The sequence below is a fragment of the Pleurodeles waltl genome, chromosome 10, assembly GCF_031143425.1.
Source record: "Pleurodeles waltl isolate 20211129_DDA chromosome 10, aPleWal1.hap1.20221129, whole genome shotgun sequence".
Classification (NCBI taxonomy): Eukaryota; Metazoa; Chordata; class Amphibia; order Caudata; family Salamandridae; genus Pleurodeles; species Pleurodeles waltl.
This window is the reverse complement of record NC_090449.1, coordinates 932,962,992-932,984,102: the sequence shown is the minus strand read 5'-3', so window position 1 is coordinate 932,984,102 and position 21,111 is coordinate 932,962,992. Positions and strand designations below refer to the sequence as shown.

Sequence of the window (21,111 nt, the reverse complement as noted above, 5' to 3'; positions counted from 1 at the left end):
AGAGGCAGGCAGATAAGTCTTTATTGGAGCCAAATCATCAACCCATTGGTAGAGATACTGGATGGTGTAGCAGTCCTGAAGGCACTCATTATCTTTCCATTTTGTATGATGCCCTTACACTACACTTCAGAGTTTTACCTGCCTCAGAGAACCTCTCTCACGAAGGACCCCGCAACCGCTAAGAACAACCTCCACACCAGACTCCACGCCATCGCCAATTGGATGAAAGGAAGCTGTCTCAAGCTGAACTCTGAGAAGACCGAGATCATCATCTTCAGCCCTGACAGATCAGCATGGGATGACTCCTGGTGGCCTGCCACTCTGGGGTTGGCCCCAACGCCAACCACCCACACACGCAACCTCAGCTTTATACTGGACCTTGTGCTCTCTATGACCCAGCAAGTCAACGCCATCTCGTCCTCATGCTACAACACCCTTCGAATGCTCCGCAAGACCTTCAGATGGATTCCTGTGGAAACCAGAAGAACGGTCACCCACACCTTCGTCAGCAGCAGTCTGGACTACGGCAACGCTCTCTACGCGGGAACAACGACCAAGCTCCAGAAGAAAGTCCAGCGCATCCAGAACGCCTCAGCATGACTCATCCTCAACCTCCCTCACCAGGAACACATCTCAGCCCCCTCAAAGACCTCCACTGGCTACCCGTCAACAAAAGGATCGTCTTCAAACTCCTCATCCGCGCCCACAAAGCTCTCTACGATGACGGACCGGCCTACCTCAACGAGCGTCTCAACTTCCACTTCCTGACACGCCAGCTCCAGTCCGCCAACCTAGCCCTTGCAACCGTCCCCCGCATTCACCGTACCGCAACCTGCGGCAGATCCTTCTCCCACCCTGCCGCCAAAAGCTGGAACTCCCTCCCCGGCAACCTACGTACGACCCAGGACCTCCTGACCTTCAGAAAGTGCCTCAAGTCCTGGCTCTTTGAACAGTTTCATCCCCCCCCAGCGCCTTGAGACCCTCCCGGGTGAGTAGCGCACTTAACAAATATCTGATTGATTGATTGATTGATTGGAGTTAATCTGGTGGAGACTAAGGAAGTGCATAATAGTAGGCAACATGTTTGCAAAAGGCAGGAAAAAATCTATTGAAATGTTACAAAAGCTCCAAAGACTCCAGTACCATAAAAACAGGTACTTTGTTTTACCATCCTCGATAAACCAAACAGCAGCTACAAGGGATAAAACAGTTTGAAAGGTTATAATCTTATGCACCGACTTCACTGGCTGATTACATGGCTATACAAAATACTAATTGTATGGATTTCAAGGATTGATTACATCCCTATACAAAATACTAATTGATCACTAAATTGTACCTAAATTATTCTATATAATTAAATGGGTGTGAGACTCTGGAAACAGAAGTACCAAAATTCCAAATGACTGCCTTTCTGTGAGTTGTCTCAAGAACTACAGTATGTGTCCAGAACAGTTAAGATGTGTTACAAAGTTATAAACTGCTGCATGCCATGAACGTGAGGTTATCTAGACTGTGTTAAAGGGATAATATGGAGGGGGTGTGCCACTGCACACAATGTTGAAAATTAAAGGCTACTGGAAGTAAGTATTTCTGGCCATTTGAACCTTTTGTACACTAGCTTCTAGAGGATCATCCTGGGTTTAGAATACTGAGATGTTAACCGGATAACCCAAATGTCATCAGCAGATAATGAAAAGTGTAAGAAATTGGATTTTTATTTAGGGTGGGTGCCCACTTCAAGGAATAATCACAACTCTTGTCAGGGTGAAACCTCAAAGTCACTAAAATAAACTCAGCTCAACTCCCAGGTAGCTATGGCACAGAGCAGAAAGGCTTAACTTAGAGCAATGTGTAAAGTATTTATGTAGCACCAAAACAGTAATAAAGTCAAAATGCATAACAATATAAATCCCAAGCAAACACAATTACACTAAAGTTACAGAAAATACAATAAGGCTAATCAGAAATATGAATTTTCAAGTTTTCAATTTAAAATAGCACCAAAAAGCACAATACGTCAATGAAAGTCAATAATCGCAGTAGATGAGGACCCAGAAGCGGTTTGAAACCGACCACGGTGAAGCATGGGTCGGAAACACCAACGAGGTTCGTCCTGGGCCCACCACAGAAGTATACTTCTAAGACCCTCCAGCACCTCAAGGGAGGCACTAAAAGGCTCACAGGGTGCCTGGCAGAGGCCAACTGCAGAGTACAGTCCAGGTCCAGTTGCCAATGGTCAGCTGAGTACTTCCAGGAAAAGGCCTCTTGCAGCTTGATGTCTCCCTGTAGTTGTCCGGGATGTCAGCAACCTAACCCTTAGAGTTCATATTGTTGCCCTGGGCACAAGAGGGATCAGGCCCAGTTCTTAAGGGCTCCTCTTAGGTCAGACAGCAGGTCCAGTCCTCTTTTGAAGGTCCAGAAAGTATTGTGTAGCAGGTGCCTCAAGGTGCTACATTTATACCTAGTACCAGCTAGTGGGTGTGGTGGACTGAAGCCCCTGTCTAACCAATAGGGTAAATGTTTCCAGGCCCTGATCTACCTACATTTGTAGTAGTCTCTGTTTGCCTTACTGCATTACTGCAAACACACCTAAACTGCAGTGTGTCAGGGCATGTCCAAGATGGCAAACATCTTTTTGTACACTAAACTTGGGTGGAGGGGGGATTGAGGGCTGTGTGTGTGTGTGTGTGTGTGTGTGTGTGTGTGGGTGGGTGGGTGTGGGTGTGTGTGTGTGTGTGCGCACTATGGTGATTGTAGTGTCTTCCCACATCTAACACTACAGTCCAGATCGCAGCAGGCACTATACCAAAAACAAACCCAGAACAAACATCTAGTAGGACAAAATTAGGGCCATTCATCAACCAGACAGTGGAAATGCAAGAAATGTCTTGGCATCCTGTTACCTGCCTTTCACATGATCACAAGTGTTACATGTGGCTCAAGAGAAAACAACATTTGACACTGCAATCAAAAGGAGGCTGCACACCCACCCTGCATATTTTGCTAAACTATGATCTCATCTCTGCCCATTCAGGTCAGCCTATTGTTTGCTGTGGGGAGCATATCACACCCTTTCCATGGCTATTCAATGCTATTTACTGACTGGGAACTGGTAGAGGTTTATGCTAATTAGCCATCTGATTGTTCAGGTCAGTAAAAGCTAACTTTCCAAAAGTTACTTTTTCTTATTATATATTACAAATCTGACTGACCCTCAAGCTGGATTTTTTATAACTATCAAAAATAGTTGTTTAATTATTTTTCTAGCTGGTCCCTTTCCTGGGTGAGCAGTAGTTGTATTTCAATCTGCTCTCTGGTTTTGGATATAAGACAGCTAGGACTGCCACACAGAAAATAGCTTTTTTGGACCTTGTCACTGTAGGGTCATGGTAATATTACTTTCCTGTATGTCCCACTTTTGAATACCTTACACCCTACCTTGTTGGCTACAAGGCTTGCACAATGGTGACTTATTAATATTTAAAAGGGAGGTCTTTACCAGACTACTGCTGAACTACAAGATAGGGTTTTACTTGGAGTGTTGAGCTGGTGCATTTAATCAGCCCTCGACACCCGCAGCGTAGGCCTCAAACCCAGTGGATGCCTGGGGCAAGGGCTCTGTATCTCAGACTACTGCTAGCCTAGGTGGCTGGGCTTCACTTGGAGCACAGTTCTCCACACCCTCAGCAGAGGACTTGAACCCAGTGGACACCTGGGGGCAAGGACTATGTGTCCCAGACCACTGCTGGCCTACGAGATGGAGCTTCACTTGGAGGGCAGAGCGGACACATTTAATCAGCCCTCCACACTAGCAGCACGGGACTTGAACCTTGTGGACGCCTGGGGGCAAGGACTCTGTGTCCCAGACTACGGCTGGCCCAGGAGAGGGGATTTCACTTGTAGTGCTGGATGGGCGCATTTAATCTTCCCTCCACACCAGCAGTGTGGGACGCGGGCAGGACGTGATCAAGCACAACAAGGGCAAAGACCAGGACAAGAGTGGGTCCGTCTGCGCCCATCCACACACCTGTATGATGCTAGGCTGGGCCACCTCTCTCTGGTTCTGATTTACAAATTCTCCTGATAATCTCGACAACCTCAAGGTAGGCCTTTTAAGCTGCTTTTGGTGTAATTATTGGTAAAAAAGGCCACATATTTAAAAGTTAGCAAGGGTGCTATGTCTACTCAAAAATGCTCTATTATTAATCATCTCACTACTGTTTGTTATGGGAGTGAAACCATCTCAGCTAGAAATTGTAGAGGAAAGAATTACCACTATACAGCCACCATTCTGAAGTCCCCCCATAGAACTATTAATTATAGTAGCTAATCGTGAGGAGTGTTCTCTGAACGAAGGTGAAAGTGTTAAACCTGGTGAAAAGTCAGGTGCTAAATCGTTTATTGAATCTAGACTCTCTACTATTCGTACTATACTGGAGAATGAGGCTGAGCTGGTGGTTTTATCAAGCCCATCGTCTTTAAAAAAGAAGAGAAGCAAGGGTAATGCTGCAGAAACTAAAAAGTCAGCACCCTTACAATGTCCATCTGTTATGGCTGAGATCAAAACCTATATAGTGACCAACTTTTAAATCAGGAAATGGAGGACTATGCCAGAAATATGGCAATGAGGGGCATTTAAAATTGTGTCTTGGAACTTTGCAACCAATTTTTATTGAAAATTGAGGCCCATATTTATACTTTTTGACGCTAAGCTGCGCTAACGCAGTTTAGCGTCAAAAAATTTAGCGCAGTCTAACGCCATTCTGAAGCGCCATGCGGGCGCCGTATTTATGGAATGGCGTTAGCCGGCGCTAGCAGACCGGCGCTGCCTGGTGTGCGTGGAAAAAAACCACGTAGACCAGGCAGCGCCGGCGTAGGGGGAAAATGGCGTTAGGGCGTCTTAAAATGGGGCAAGTCAGGTTGAGGCAAAAAAATCGCCTCAACCCGATTTGCGCCATTTTTTTCGACGCCCAGACGCCATTTAAATGACTCCTGTCTTAGTAAAGACAGGAGTCATGCCCCCTTGCCCAATGGCCATGCCCAGGGGACTTATGTCCCCTGGGCATGGTCATTGGGCATAGTGGCATGTAGGGGGGCACAAATAAGGCCCCCCTATGCCACCAAAAAAAATTAAAAATATAAAAAATTATACTTACCTGAACTTACCTGAATGTCCCTGGGGTGGGTCCCTCCATCCTTGGGTGTCCTCCTGGGGTGGGCAGGGGGGGTCCCTGGGGGCAGGGGAGGGCACCTGTGGGCTCATTTTGAGCCCACAGGCCCCTTAACGCCTACCCTGACCCAGGCGTTAAATAGTGGCGCAAATGCGGGGTTTTTTGACCCGCCAACTCCCGGGCGTGATTTTTGCCCGGGAGTATAAATACGACGCATTTGCGTCGCCGTCATTTTTTTAGACGGGAACGCCTTCCTTGCATCTCATTAACGCAACGAAGGCGTTCACGCAAAAAAATTACGCTATTTGCCCATACTTTGGCGCTAGACGCGTCTAACGCCAAAGTATAAATATGGCGTTAGTTTTGCGCCGAATTTGCGTCGAAAAAAACTACGCTAATTCGGCGCAAACGGAATATAAATACGGGCCTGAATCTTTAATGAATAATTTGTGCACTAAAATAGAAGCCGGGATTATGGATTTGATAAATCAGTCACTTGTTCAAGCAAATTTGAACCCCCCCAACTAATAATTTGAATTATAGTGATGATCCTGGTAGGCCTCACCAACTAGAGACCATGGACCCTATAGTTACAACTGGCAGCCAGGATGCACAAAACGCAGACAGAGATATAACACAAAAAAACCCTGCCAATTCCTTACAACCAGTCATTAAGAGCCGCCAACATGACTCATTGCACATAAAAGAGCCTCTTTAATTTCTCAGAATATGGGGATGGAAAATTCATGTAATTCTGCTTGCATAGAGATTCTGCAACTACCACCAGACTGCACCCCCCATGTAATTGTGCTTCAGGATGTGCCACTTATAAATAGTGGGTCGAATGAGGATGGATTGTTGCTAAAACGGTGCAAAACGGGATACCATGATGACCTATATAAAGAGACCTTTCTAAACCAAAGGATTAGATGGCTTGGTCCAACTAGCAAGAAATCAAAAGGAGGCTGTGTCATGCTACATTTTGGAGGCCTAATGCTTGTTAAACATGTACTTTAATGCCTTGAATATTTGGCTAAAAAACAGGACTGAATACAGGCACAACCTTTGGGAGTGTTTTTTTATAGACCAAACCCTTCATTAATAAATTCTTGCACTAGTTCTGGGTTGATTCAAAGGTTAACACAGACCTGGAATACAGGACTGCTACAGCGTTCCTAATATAAACCGTTTTGAGCCACTTGAAAGGACAAATGCTAATGAATGACTGTTTTCCCACATAAAGACTAATCAGTGGCCCTTTCTGTTAGAAGACAAGGCTGAAGTTTCACCTAGAGACTCATTTATTCATGACTCCAACAGAGTTTCCTTTGGTCCAAAAGGCATTTACATCACTTGGGGGTTTTAGTCTTGTTACAAAGAAAATTGTGGGTGTAAGTACTAAAATTAAAAAATGCAAATTGTCTTTCATGTGTTAGTGTTTTCGAAATTATATGGTGCCAAGAAACTTAGATAAAAGAGACATTTTCTATTGATAGTTTTGATGCTTTTAGCCAGCAAGCCACACCCTCAATTGTGGGCAAGACTAAGTGGGGTTTGGCTATGTTTATTTCTGTTAAAATCCCTACATTGTGACAGAAGTTTGTTCCTCGCTGCATGTGAAGTTAGTCTTGTGATGAAATAAGTTTACACCACACCCAAATAACTTCTACGATATATCAGTTTATTCGTAGTCGCCCCAGCCATCGTCCTCTCCTCCAACCGTCCTCCCCGCAATCCCCGCATTCTCCATTCCATCACCATGGGGATCGCGTGATCCCAGCATTACCAATACATCACACTTCTCCCTTTCAATATTTAACAAAACTAACACAAAGATACATATTTTCTAATTAACAATATCTAGAACAAAATGAAGAAAACAAATGCAACAGAAATATACACTCTCCCAGTCAGTTATCAGTGTAGAACATAGTCTTTAAAATGTTCAGGACTGAACCTCCTCCTACAACTTCTCCTTGCTCTATCCAATTTTTTGACGTCCTCATTGCTGTCACAATTTGTCGCTGACAATGAATTGCTTCTGAAATAACTGTTACTCTCCATATTTACGCTTGGTTTCTCCACTTCCTTCAGCCGAACCACTCTGTTCATATTCCAAATTCTACCATCAGAAGTTTTGACAGCGTTCTTAAATAATTTTAACACTTCAAGAGGTCTGGTGAATTTTGACCCCTCTGCACATCCAACGGGTGCTTTTACCTTTACCATATTTCCCACAGCTATGTTAATTTTACACACCTTCTTCCTTTTATCATATTCTTGCTTTCTTTTACGGATAAGCCTTTCCTCTCTAATCCGCCAATCATTTCTGACTAAATTAAATCCATTCTTCATCCAATCCATCCATCCTGGACATAAATTGGTATTGGGTATCCTCTTCCTAAACAGTTCAAAAGGAGATTTCCCAGTGGTCGAATGAGGTGAAAAACGATAAGCTGTGATCCTCTTCATGAGTTCTGTACGCCAATTCAAATTGTTCGCTTTAGCAAGTTGAATGCTCTCTTTTATATACTTGTTAAATCTTTCCACTGCACCATTAGTCTCTGGATGATACACTGCTGACTTTTTATGAATTATGCCACACTCACCCATAAATTTCTCAAAGACTGTTGAACAGAATTGTGGACCATTATCAGATAATAAAGATTTTGGAAATCCTTCTTTCCTAAAAATGTCTTCCAGGAAGCTTATCACACTACGAGAGGAGACCTCACATGCATTTTTAACCTCTACCCACCTGGAATACAGGTCTATTAACACAATCAAATATGGTGTAGAGTGTTCACCTGCCAAAGGACCAACAATGTCAATTGCTATGTCATCCCAAGGTTTGCATGGTAAACTCCTAGAATGCATAGGTACATTTCGGGTTTTTAATATTTTGTCACTTCGTGCACATGATATACACTCTCTAACCAGGCGCTCTGCTTCCAAATCCATTCCTGGCCACCAAAAATTTGCTCTTAAATTCTCTTTAGTCTTGACTATACCAAGATAGCCCTCTTGAGCTTGATTCATAATCCTGTCTCTCAACACTTTCGGTGGAACCAACCTTGTACCTCGCAACAACTTACGCCTATCCACTGCCAACTCATCCTTTACTAAACACCAAACCTTTCCTAGAGCACCAAAACTTCCACTTCCTAAAGCCCTACACACACCACTTATCTCAACATCATCTTTTAACGCCTCTTCCCATTCTTGCTCTGTTATAGCACCACTTGTAATTTCACACACATCACTGATAATTTCACACACATTTTCCTCCAGCACAGTTGTGTCTTTTTGTTCACCATCCTTCACATCTTCATCCACCAACCTGGACAGACAATCCGCACTGACGTTCAATACGCCTGGTAGATATCCCACTTTAAATTTGAAATCTTGCAAACCAATGATCCACCTTCTTATTCTTGCAGAAATGCAATTCAGACCCTTACTGCCAAACACTTCTACTAAAGGCTTGTGATCAGTTAACACCTCAAAGTCAGTACCCCAGACAAAGTGTCTAAACTTCTTCAGTGCCCAATATATTGTCAATGACTCCCTTTCAATTACAGAATAATTCTTTTCCGCTCCACTCAAAGATTTCGATGCACAAGCAATCATCCTTTTCTTACCACTTTCATCCTGCATCAAAACTGCCCCCAACCCTTTCGCACTAGCATCAGTGACAATAGCTGTAGCCCTGCCCGGTTTAAAGGCTTGTAAACAAGGGGCATGTTCCAATTCTTCTTTAATTTTGACAAACTCCTCTTCACACACAGCATCCCACTTGAACTCTCTTCCTTTCTTTAATAAAACTCTCATATTCACTGTTTTTTCTGCCAAATTTCTGATGTGCCTTCCATAATATTCAACCATCCCCAAAAACGAACTCACTTCCTCTTTAGTTTGGGGAGAAACCAACTTTTTAATCGTCAAAACCAACTCCGGTTTGGGTCTTACCCCATCCCCTGTAATCAAATGCCCCAGGTATTCAACCTCAGCCAGGCCAAAATGACATTTCTTTCTTTTGATGGTAAGACCAGCTTGGCTTAAACATTTCAAAACCAATCTCTCTCTTTCCCAATGTTCCACCGCTGTATCTGCAAAGATTAATACATCACCTTGGTAACACTTCACACCCTTCACATCTTTCAGGACTTTGTTCATAATACGTTGAAATACGGAAGCAGCCGACACAAATCCAAAAGGCATTCTCTTGAATTTAAAAGCCCCAAAAGGTGTAATAAATGCAGTCAATTCCTGCGAAGTCTCCTCTAGTTCCACCTGGTGGTATGCTGATGTTAAATCCAAAGTGGAGAAGTGTTTTGCTCCACCAATCATAGAAACAATTTCCTCAATATTTGGAAGCGGAAATTTATCAACTACCACCTCTCTGTTTAGAGCTCTAAGGTCCACACATAATCTGATGTTTCCATCACTCTTCCTTGCCACTACAGTGGGAGCCAACCATTCAGTTGCTTCCACTTCCTCAATTATACCTAACTCCTGTAATTTTTTGAGTTCAGTTACTACTATTTCTTGCAAGGCCAAAGGAATCTTTCTCATTTTCGCAACCACCGGAATAGCACCCTTCTTCAATCTAATTTTATGTTTATAACCCTTAAGACATCCCAACTTTTCTGAAAACACCTCAGGAAACTCACATACCAACTCATTCTCTTCACCATCCACACATTGCACTTGCACCTGTGGTTGTACATTCGGATTTAACACAACACCCAACAGTTTTTGATGTGTCCAACTTAAAAGATTATCACCCTGGTTGGACACGTAAATGTTTCCTAAAAGATGTCTATCTTTCAATTTAAGATGACCTTCAAAGAACCCTAACATCTTTATAGGTTGCCCACCATAACCACCAGGACACAACATCCATTTTCCTTAATTTTCTATCTTTACCACTTAATATGTCAAAACTTTTCTTAGAAATTATCGTCAATTGTGAACATGAATCAAAACGCATCAGTAGATCAACACCATCTACTCTCACCACTTCACTGGGATGTTCCCCACATCTTACCCGTGCTTCAACCTGAAAAACCACTTCCTGAGATATTTCGTTGACTTCTTTCATCAAATTACTATTGTAATTTTTTTTTTTCTATTACGACAACATTTGTAGTAGTGACCTTTCCTTCCGCACCCATTGCACACAACATTTAATGCTGGACAATTACTTGCATTAGCTTTGTGGCCACTTTTGCCACATCTGAAACATTCTCCTTTAAACTTCAATACATCCTCACACTTTTTCTTTTCCCCACTCTCCCTGCTCTTTACTTCACATACTATTTCCTCCACCTTTGCACCTTCTCCACTTGGAACTTTGTTTCCACTCAATTCCAACACACACTTCAACATATGTTCCACCCTTTTTGCCACCATAATCACTTCTTCCAAAGGTGGTTCATCTTTTAACCATAACTCCTCCCTAATTTTATCACTACTGCACTTTAACACAAATTGATCCCTAATTCTTTCATCCACTAGTGTTCCAAATTTACATGACGCTGCCAGTTTCCTCAAACTGGTTATAAATTCCTCCACCGACTCATCTCTACCTTGCTCACTTTTTCCAAAATAATACCTTTCCATTATCGTACTCACCCTTGGTAAGTAATGTTTGTCCAGTTTCATAATAAATGTCTCATATTCATTCAAACTTCTAGCCTCCTCAACATTCAAATCAGGCAAATGTTCTAGTACCTCTTGTCCCTCATCCCCCAGACAGTGCATTAATAATCATGTTTCCTTTCAGCACTCATTGTCGGGCCACACACCCTAGCATAGTGAACAAACATTTTCTTCCATTTGTTCCATGGATATATCGGATCTCCAGGACTACTCACAAAAAACGGAGGAGGTGGTACATTCTGCATACCTCAGTTGTGTGTGTGCAACCCCCAAATGACTGCTGAGTGATTGTCACAATGTCCAACTCACAAATAGCTTGTCAAACACGTGTTTTCAATCCTTTAAATGTGTCTGTCAGAATGTACTCCTTATATCCTCTAAAGAGTGGTAAAATTGTGCCTGTCACCGTACGTCCCACAAAACAGGCAAAACAAAAATTAATTGTTATCACAATTATTGTAAAATGCCTGAAATAAAGATGACCAAAAAATAAAAATAAAAAATGACATTCAGAAATATGAGACAGTTCCCTTTTAAGGTCCCAAAACGATCATCCCTTTGAGGAAAACTTTGTTGAGATGAAGATGCAAAACAATCTCACCAACATGAGGCACCTTCCCTTTAAGAGTTTGACACGATCATCCCTTTAAGAACAACCTCGTCCTGGGACGTGTCTCCTGAACGGAAATAACATAAACTGCTTCGTTCTGCTTTCTCCTCGATGCTGTCGATTCCCCGCTGCGAGACCGAACAAACTGCCACTGTGTTTTTCTGCTCCGCAATGAGATCGGAGTAACCGCAGGCTTCTTAAAGCGGCTCCAACTCCTTAATTTTTCCAATTAACTCCGACGCCGTGAACGGGAAGCAGCATTCATCTCCGATCCAGATTTGAAAACACTTGCACGCCGAAACTGTCAGAATCCAATTTCCGTCTCCTTCACGTCACTGTAAGTACTGCCAGCTTCTACTCTTAATTTGATGTTGAGGCGACCGCCACCCTCGTCGCCAAATGTGAAGTTAGTCTTGTGATGAAATAAGTTTACACCACACCCGAATAACTTCTACGATATATCAGTTTAATCATAGTCGCCCCAGCCATCGTCCTCTCCTCCAACCGTCCTCCCCGCAATCCCCGCATTCTCCATTCCATCACCATGGGGATCGCGTGATCCCAGCATTACCAATACATCACACTGCACTTCTTGGTTCCATTACTTTCCTCCTTTGAAGAATTTAATATGCTGGTGATTAGTTTTTATGATAATATTTTTAACCTTACCATTAGCAACGCAATACATCATTTTGATGGATTTTTAGAAAATGTCTGTCTGAAAAGTAATCATATTTTTTTCTTAATTTGGATGGTGGATTTTAACATTTCCACCTGTGAGTACAGTGGTCTGTCAGTGTGTGATATTAAGGATCTGAAGAATGAAGATGTGACACATTTTAGACAAACTGTTTATGGCCTTAAACAGACTAATATTGAAACATAATTTAGTTGTTACAAGTGACAAATTTATAAGGAGAGTACTCCCATTCCCACTTCTATTAGAAACTCTCTTGGGAGTACTATTGACTTTATTATGATGTTGGCTGATCTCTCCCTTTTGCTTACCAATTTAAACATTATTAGGCAATGTTCTAGTGCTCACAATGCCCTTACTGCTTCCTTAACCTAATATTGAAATCTGAGTGATTGGTAAGAAGAATTTGTGGAATAGGGTATTTGAAGAATAAAGGGTTGAGGATAAAATGGTAGACGATTAACCCACTTTTAATTCAAAAATCAATCCGTGAAAATATGGATTCTATCCTAGCTTTTTTATCTTGTGCATTGGATCCCAGTTTTATGCTAAATAGATTTACAGGTATATGAATGGCAATTCATACATGCTAACTCCCAAATCTGCACCACCCGAGGCACCTTCTTGCTGATGGCCTAATGTTGCTCTCTCGTCTGCTCATGAGCTGCTCAAAGCAGCCCTCCAAACCCAGCCACACTCTATTCAGAGATTTAAAGATGCGCAGTGGTTATTAAAAACTCCCCTAGAGGCGAATAAGTTAGAGATAAGGGCAAGGTATGGGACGACTTATTAAAGGCAGGTAGGGTAATGGATAATATACTATTTGGGAAGTAGTTAACTGTCCTTTTTTTCCAAACACAAGACACTTAGGGTTGAGTCTCTAATACCAGCAGAATCATGGAAATGTTAAACATTTATAAGAGTAGATGTATCCCAGTATGGAGCTATGGAGTTGGTGAGTACGGTTACAGTAATGTGGGAACTCTCCAACGTGCCAAAAATAGTTGCATTCGTCTACTATAGTACCACAAAGTACAGCTACATTAATTTGTCATGGGGAATCAGGACAAACCTGTTTGAAAGATGTTATTGGTTTAGCACCATTGATGTTATTGATCAATACTTGGGACAAATTGATTAGTTAGCTTAGTTAGAATTTGGTTTAATGATTGCCTCACATCTGACTTATTGGAGCAGATCCCTTGGTTTGCTTAAATAATAAAAACTTTGAGTTAGTGTGTATTAGCAAATTTTTTAAGAACCTTCAATGGATAACCATCAGCTGTAAAGAAACTGTTACAGTGCTGTACTTTAACCACTGTATGAGGTTGTGGTTGGAAAGGGACCAGTTTTAAAAAAAAGTAGTTAGGCACTCCTCCTTGTCAACTACACGAGTGATGAAACCTTACTTAGATTGGATAGTGAATCCTACGTACCATTTTTATCTGGTTCATTTCAAATTAAGCACAGGGCACTTTGTGATAGATGTTCCTTTGCAAGGAACCTGGCAACGAGATCCCCCATCTTGTCGATGTGACAACATTTCTAATCAAAGCGCAACCCACCCACCATATGCTGTTTTGTTCCCTGTGTTCAGCCCCACAGATTTCCTTTCTGGCTCCTATCTCACATACAGCTAATATTAGACTAAGGATGACTTGGTGCTTTTACAGCAATTGCATATGCAAGATATTTGTCATGCAATTATAAAATGTATAAGAATTGTTCTTGCAATTAGAAAAAGTTATGAGGACTGTCAAATATTTATGAGGAAATTGCTGCACTGAATTATTCTAAATGTGTTTTAGATTATTATATGCATTGTGTGCTAATCGATGTTTTAATATTTTTAAATTGCTAATGCTTGGATTAATTAATTGTATATATTACGTCTTCACTCTTATGGCTTCAGCCAAATAAAGATTACTGACTGACTGACAGGTCAAATTGCAGTTTTTACACTGCTACAGTTAGGCTACAATGGTAGACTTGATGCCACATTGCACCGCCACTGTAGTGGATGGCACAGTAGGTCCTGCAGTCAATAAGTTGTATATAAATTCCAGGCACTGGGTACACTTTGAAGAACGCACTAGTGGCTTTTAGGCAGGTTAAATATGCCAAATAGGAGTAGGTTAATTCAACCATGTTTAAACGAGGAGCACAGGCACTTTACTACTGGTTAGCAGGGGTAAAGAGCAAAAAGTCCTAAAGCCAGTAACAAAAATAGGGTCCAGCACAGTAGAAAAATCCAGGGTGATGATGCAGAAAAGTGGATTTCCTACACATATCATGAGGTACCATTGACATTTCAAGACGTCAATCAGATATGATTTGGAGCAACAACAAATGTCATGTTTTATGTCAACTAACGATTATGCACATCAGCAGGTACTGGGGGATTCTCATGTCCAATGCCCTTGGGGTCTTGGAGTGTGTTTACTATCCAGTGCCCACAAATAAATAGGCAGGAAGTCTTTGCACCTTTTCTTGTGATTTGGCACCACTTACTGATAACTCCCTATGGCTGTTGCTTTTCTTGCTTTCTGAAGATAGAGTTAATTGGAATATCTGGCCCAACTAAAATCCTCCCAATCAATTTGTGCCTGTAGCTCCAAATCAAAACCATGAAAGGTTGACTGAGGGAAGTTGTGAGGTTTGTAGCATGAGATTCAATCTGCATAAAAAGAACCATGATCAGTCAAAGATCAACAGAAAGTAGCAATCACCAGCTTCCATAAAGGCCTCTAACAGAGCTCCCTTCTGAATAGTGAACTTCAAGATATTTTACTGGACACACAACAACAAGATATTAATCGTTTATATCTCATTGCCAAATTCTTGTAAGTTCTTAAATGAGTGATTAATAAATAGTCTCCACTACAGCAGGGCCCTTCTGAGGCAATCTCAGATTATGTAGATAAGGAACATTCATATCTAAGGTTGTCAGGCAGTTTCTATGCTGAAATTCCAGAAACACTATTAAATGTCTTTCCATCTTTAAAGGAACGTTATTTATGAGTTTGCTAAAGTTTGAACAACAAGATGCTGCACAGTGATTCTTTGTTTTGTTTGCAGCCAGAAAAACTTCGAAATGAAGGCATTCTGATTTTCAGCCAAGGCTACTGGGGCAGTAGGATTTGTGTCTAGTGACACAGTTACTGCTTATAGAATGTTCTTCTGCAAGATACTCTAAAGTACAAACCCTAATACCTTCATTTTACATCAAAATAGACAAACATTTTATCAAAGGTGTATACTTCAAAGACACTTGACAGCTTCCTAAAGTGCCTAAACCTTTGGTCCAGTGAAATGGCTGAATACAATGCTTAATTTGAGACAATGGTTCCCTGTGGTGGCCACCAGCAATCATTTTTGGGGGACCACCGGCACTTGTTTCCCTGCATCAGATATTTCCCGAGAGCAAAAGGGGGAAAAACAGAAAGGAGAAGAAAAAGAGAAAAGCCGTCATTGGAGAGAGCAGGTTCTTGCTGCAAGAGTGAGATGAATGGTCAGGGAGTGTCTGGCACTGGGTTAAAGGGAGCTTGGTATTCGGCATGCTGAAATTTAATAGCACCAGCAGGGCTTCTTAGCAGTGCTTTGGGCACCGACACTCATTATTTTACAAATTTAGCATTGACCTGAATACTTCTGTGACCTGAGGCTGAGGAAATAATGCAAGTCTGAAAGACTAAAGATAGTCATGTATTAGCAAAATATTGTACCTATTCCTGGTAGAGGTTACAGTGAATTTGGGAAGAACGCGAAGAATGAGACAGCCATAAAGAAAATTAGGAAATTTCAGGGCCATCTACAGTGTATGCATTGGACGGAACCGACCTGAGACTGGCGTGGTAATCAATCAATTTACCTCTCAATTAATATTCTTTGATCGATTTGTAAGGTAAACCATAGACAGTGGCGGCCACAGCAAAGCTCAAGGGAGGGTGAGGGGACTTACGGGGAAAATAATGTTTAAAAAAACTAATTACCTGTCCTGCCAGGGGCCGCCTCGCTCCTGATGGTGTCCCTGGGACACCAGCACAAGCTCCCCATGCAATCCTGGCGCTGCACTCATACTATACCTAGCATGAAAGCAGCACCAGGATTGGTCTGAGAGGCTTTTTCTGCCAGTCAGACAGTGCATTGGAGTCTGTGCTGTTTCTCCAAACCGGCTGTGCAGCACAGCCGGCCTGGAGAAACCTAAGTGCGCATGTCAGTTTGGCCAGCCTAAGAGGGTGGGCCAACCTGACAAGCGCACTTATGTGCACTCCCCTCCTCCTCCCCCCTGCCATGGCCCAGCCCTACCCCTGCCTGCATAAGCTGGCTCAGCCAGCAGCTGACAAATAAAACAATAATAAAATATTGTTTTATTTTTCAGCTGCTGCCTCTTAGCTAGTGGGGCGACGCTCCTTTGCTATTGCGGAGGTGCTGCTGCTGCCATAAAAGATACAATATTCATATAATAATAATATAGAAAAAGCATACTACGGTAAAATAATATGTTATTGCTTAGTTTAGCTGCAGACTTTTGAAAACAAAACAACAAATAGCAGTAAGCAACAAGGAGGGTTCAGTAACAGCTGTCTAAAAGTCACTGCAGGCCTAGATCTAATAAAAGCAAAACCCTCAATCAAAGGTATAAGATAACGCCGAAGCATCAACTTATAAAAACCACAAAATAAAAAGAAACGCATCAGTGATTGATTAGATTTCTCCTCACAAAGACAACATACTAAATCAGAAGGTACTCAGACTTTAGGGAAAGGACGTTGATGGTGAATAACGCCCAACCTAAATCGGAATAATATCTATCGCTCCAATAAATTAGTGACTGATGATAAATTACATGATACCTGACGGTAGGCTTTGGGACCTCAACAGATTTCTTCTGCAAACACCTGCAAAGGGCATTCTTGGCCCCCTAATATCCCTTTAAGGTTGCTGTTACCTGCCTACGAAGTTATTTCAAAACATGCTTTTGACATCATTTATCCCAGGAATCTTCAAATGACAATCCACTTTGAGTCTGTCAATAATTAAGGCTCTACTTAACAAGGTAGCAGGCGTAGACGAGCTAGATGGCCATAACAATATATGAAGTCCTTCATAAAATTCGGACCTAGTTCTTCATGGAGGAAAAAAATGGGGGCTATTAAGAGAAAAACTGAGAAGACAATATAATGTATCGATATTAGAATGCCGCCAGATATTTGAGCCACAAAGAACGATGGGTAAGGATTTGCTTTTGTAAATTTCAGTCCTATGTTTAATGATTCCTAATTTAGAGGTGAAATTAAAAACAGCACCTAAATACTGTAAAACTGTTTTTAAAATATAGTTAGAAAAAAACAAAAGCGTAATGTGACTCAGGTTTGTAAATGAAAGTAAAATATACTTACGGGAGGTCCTGGGGTGCCTGTTTCCCCCTTCTCACACTCGCAAGTCTTACGATTACACTACAGAGTAAGTGAATGAACGAGATATTATACATTTCATTTAACATTTTAATTGTTAAAGAAAATTACATAATAAAATCTAATAGCATTAACAGTTGCACTCAAAAGATGAAAAAATTAAATAACAAAAAAATCTCTGAGCATATTTGGAACGTAACGAGCAAGTAGCTAGTATATTATCAAAGGACATAACTGGTTATAAACTATTTTACCCACTTACCTTTCGATGGTATAGTTATATTGTGAAAACATTGTGCTATGAATAACCCAGAACATGGTGCACTTTGCCATTTACGTTGTATAAGATGAAAACGGCAAAAAAATAAAATATTGAGAAAGCACTACAGTGGTTAAGAAATTGAGGTTTGTTTCACAACTTTGTCATACAGAAGTGTCTAATATCTGCAGGAAATATGAATTTATGATCAGCATTTTTCTTAAAAGAAAAAATATTCCAGAGAGAATCCATGTGCAGGGGTGCATGTGTTTGCATTGTGAAGCATCTGCTACTGTTTTGGTGTTTTCTCTTTTCCCATCCTACATTGCCGACGGCCATTTCAGGACGGGGCATTGAAAAATAAAAAATTCAGCGTGTAAGAGCGACAATACAAATAAACAATAACAAAGCCAATAGGTCAGCATTCACCTTCAGGAGACAAAATACCTACTGCTTTGTCAAGGTTTGTTAATTCTGAGACTATATTTCCTGCCTCTGTCCAAGTATTTATGGTGCATCCATACCTCATCCTTTGTATCACACTTCTGGTTATTTCTACATGTACAGTTGTGCCTGAACAATTTCCTGACTTTTCCAGTCACATGTTGACTGTTGTTGGGTACTCTTGGAAATGCTCATAAACTCAGCATCCCCAAACACCCTGGTTATCCTTAACATTCAGTTTCTGTTACCACTTTGCATTCTTTCTCTATAACTAAATTAAAAATGACTCGCAGAAGCACCTCTTCCAACAGGAAGATTCCAACTGAAGCCTCTTTGCTCCCTGCTTGACTTCTCCATACCTGTCTGTCTACACAGTGTGCTACATAGAAAGCGCTTGATTTTAAAAAATGCACATTGCCACCACCATGTTGGAGTTCCAGCTCTGAAATGTCACACTCACACCCCCTCCCACACTACACTAATATAGGCTCACACAAGGCATCACCAGCACTGCTTCTTAAAGGCCGTTTTCTTTAACCATCCTGCGGCATTTCTTATGGGGATGCTTGATCCAAGTCAATTAATACAAATAGATAAACCACTTAACTCTTGAGATTTCGGATATTTCAGTCATGTAAAATAGGATATATGAGAAACTTTTGATATTCGGGCAGCACCTGAGACAGTTAAGCATGTTTAACTCTTCTTTTAATATATTGGTTATGATGGCCTTATTGTTCGTCATAGCAAGTTATATTGGTCAATTGAATTTACACTCCAGAGTAACTCATCAAAGCCAAAAGTAGAATGAATTTAATAAAAATCTTCTTTCTGAGAGTTTCAGATGATGTTTGCAGCTTCCTGAAGCTTCAGTGTCCATCTCACCTGTGCTTAATTTGAGCCGGTGGTTGTCGGTGGGGGCCACAAGGGGGGGGCTCTTATTTTTCCTATTCAGAAGACAGTCCCGGAGAGCAAGAGAGGGAAAAACATACAAACAGGAAAGAAGAAGGAAGAAAGAGAAGGAAACCTGTCACAAAGAAAGGAAGAACCTGCAAGAGTGCGTTAAAGGGGCAGGTGATGTCTGGAAGTGGATTAAAGAGGCCTGAGGTGGATTCAAGACTATGCAGTCTTGGCATAGGGCACACTGATGTGTTATAGCGCCGGCTCCGGCTACTGATCAGAGCCTTGGGCACCGGCACTCATTAATTTACAAATTAAGCACTGCATCTCACTGGCATCTTACTGTCTGAATGACTTACACAGTGGTGCTGAAGGTGGAGGAGGGGGAGAACCTCTTTCCTCTTGCCGTTGCACAAGCTCCTGCCCTTTCTATGGTGTATTCTTCAGCTGCTTCATTCCAGGAATAGTGAGAACAAGCCTTAGCAGTCTGGCTTAGTATATTGGGAAAGTAAAGTCTGTGTTTATGGTAAAAGAAAGATTTCCTCAAACCTTTGGCATCTGATTGTAACCAAGGGAAAGTTGTTGTAAGAGATTTATGAGTTGTAGTTGTTAGGCAGCAGCAGGCTGATGACAAAGACAGGCTCAGGGCTCACCAGGGTGCTGTTGAAAAGGGGTGATGACTACAACCCATGATGCAGCACATCTAGGGCAGTACTCTCCCAGAGTCTGATGCTGAAATGGAAGATGAAGCACTTGATGTAGAAGCTGACGACCTGGCTCCATGTGCTTGGCCAACGGTGTAGGCTCAAAGGTGCAGGCTAACCCCGGCCTGGCATTAATAAGTGGGCTGAAAGAGGGAGCCAAAATAAGCTGCAGATCATCCAGGTAAGGATTGCCAGTGCATCATCTAGGCTAGGCCCGGTCGTGCACACAAGAGCAGCCAGGGACAGTGACACTTGCGGGTGGACACAAGTACACATGACCAGGCAGTTCCTGACACCCAGCTGCGTGGTCCTTCTGGCACAGCACCAATTCCTCTCATGAGATAGGACAGCTAGAGGAATCAGGAGCAGCCTTCCATTGTTGTGGGAGGAGGAAACGAGAGATATGTATCTAATAAAACAAGCATTTGCAATGCAAATAGGTCTTGCATTTTCTTGAGTTAAAGCTATTGGCATTGTAAATTCATAACTGCACTTATTCTTGCCACATAAATTGGTCAACTCTGCCACCTAATTTCATCTTTTCCTGCCATATAATTCCAGTGGCCCAGCATTTAAAGCACTTCCATTTACCTTCTTCCTCTATTTTAAAACATATACAATTATCATATAAACCTTTATCAGAAATAAGCTTTTGGTATTAGAGTGTAATGCTCAAAACACCATAACAAAAATATAATTTGGGACAGATTGGATGGTGAAAGGAAAGAGGGAATCAGGAGTAAAGATGGAGAGGACAAGTGGCTTAGTAATGGTGTCATGGGCCCTAGAGTAAGAAAGGAAAATGGTAGACTGCAATTTCAGCAGGAACATACAACAGTAATTAGAGATGAGTGAGGTCCGCATGTCTCTGGGCCCCAGTGCCACTGCACCTGTTGCTCCATTGATAATTAGGCCTCAGGAGACAAAGCGGGTGAGGCAGAAAAAGAGAAGCCAAAGGAATACAACAGACAAAAGGAAGATAGGGAAGAAGTTGCAAAGAAATTAACGAAAGAAGGAAAAGAAAGAACAAGAAAATGAAAACACAAATAAGAGAAGAAATAGAGCAGGCATGTGAGGCAAAAGAAAAAAGGGAAGAAAGCTAGTGGACGAAAGATAAAGAGGAAAAATAATGAAAGAAGTGTGAAAAAAAAGAGAAAAATGAACATTGGAGAAAAAAAGAGAGATGGTGAGAGAAACAAGCAACGAAAGAACCACGGCATGTATGTACTGATAGATTTCCCA

General features: G+C 41.7%; 1 protein-coding gene across 1 annotated transcript in view; it reads right to left on the bottom strand.

The window, feature by feature from the left end:
* Nucleotides 1–21,111, bottom strand: part of COL28A1 (collagen type XXVIII alpha 1 chain) — a 407,146-nt gene that overhangs the window by 353,100 nt on the left and 32,935 nt on the right. Inside the window, exon 5 of the mRNA XM_069211728.1 lies at nucleotides 17,548–17,604. Coding sequence (XP_069067829.1) covers nucleotides 17,548–17,604 — 57 coding nt within the window. The remainder of the gene's footprint in view (nucleotides 1–17,547; nucleotides 17,605–21,111) is intronic.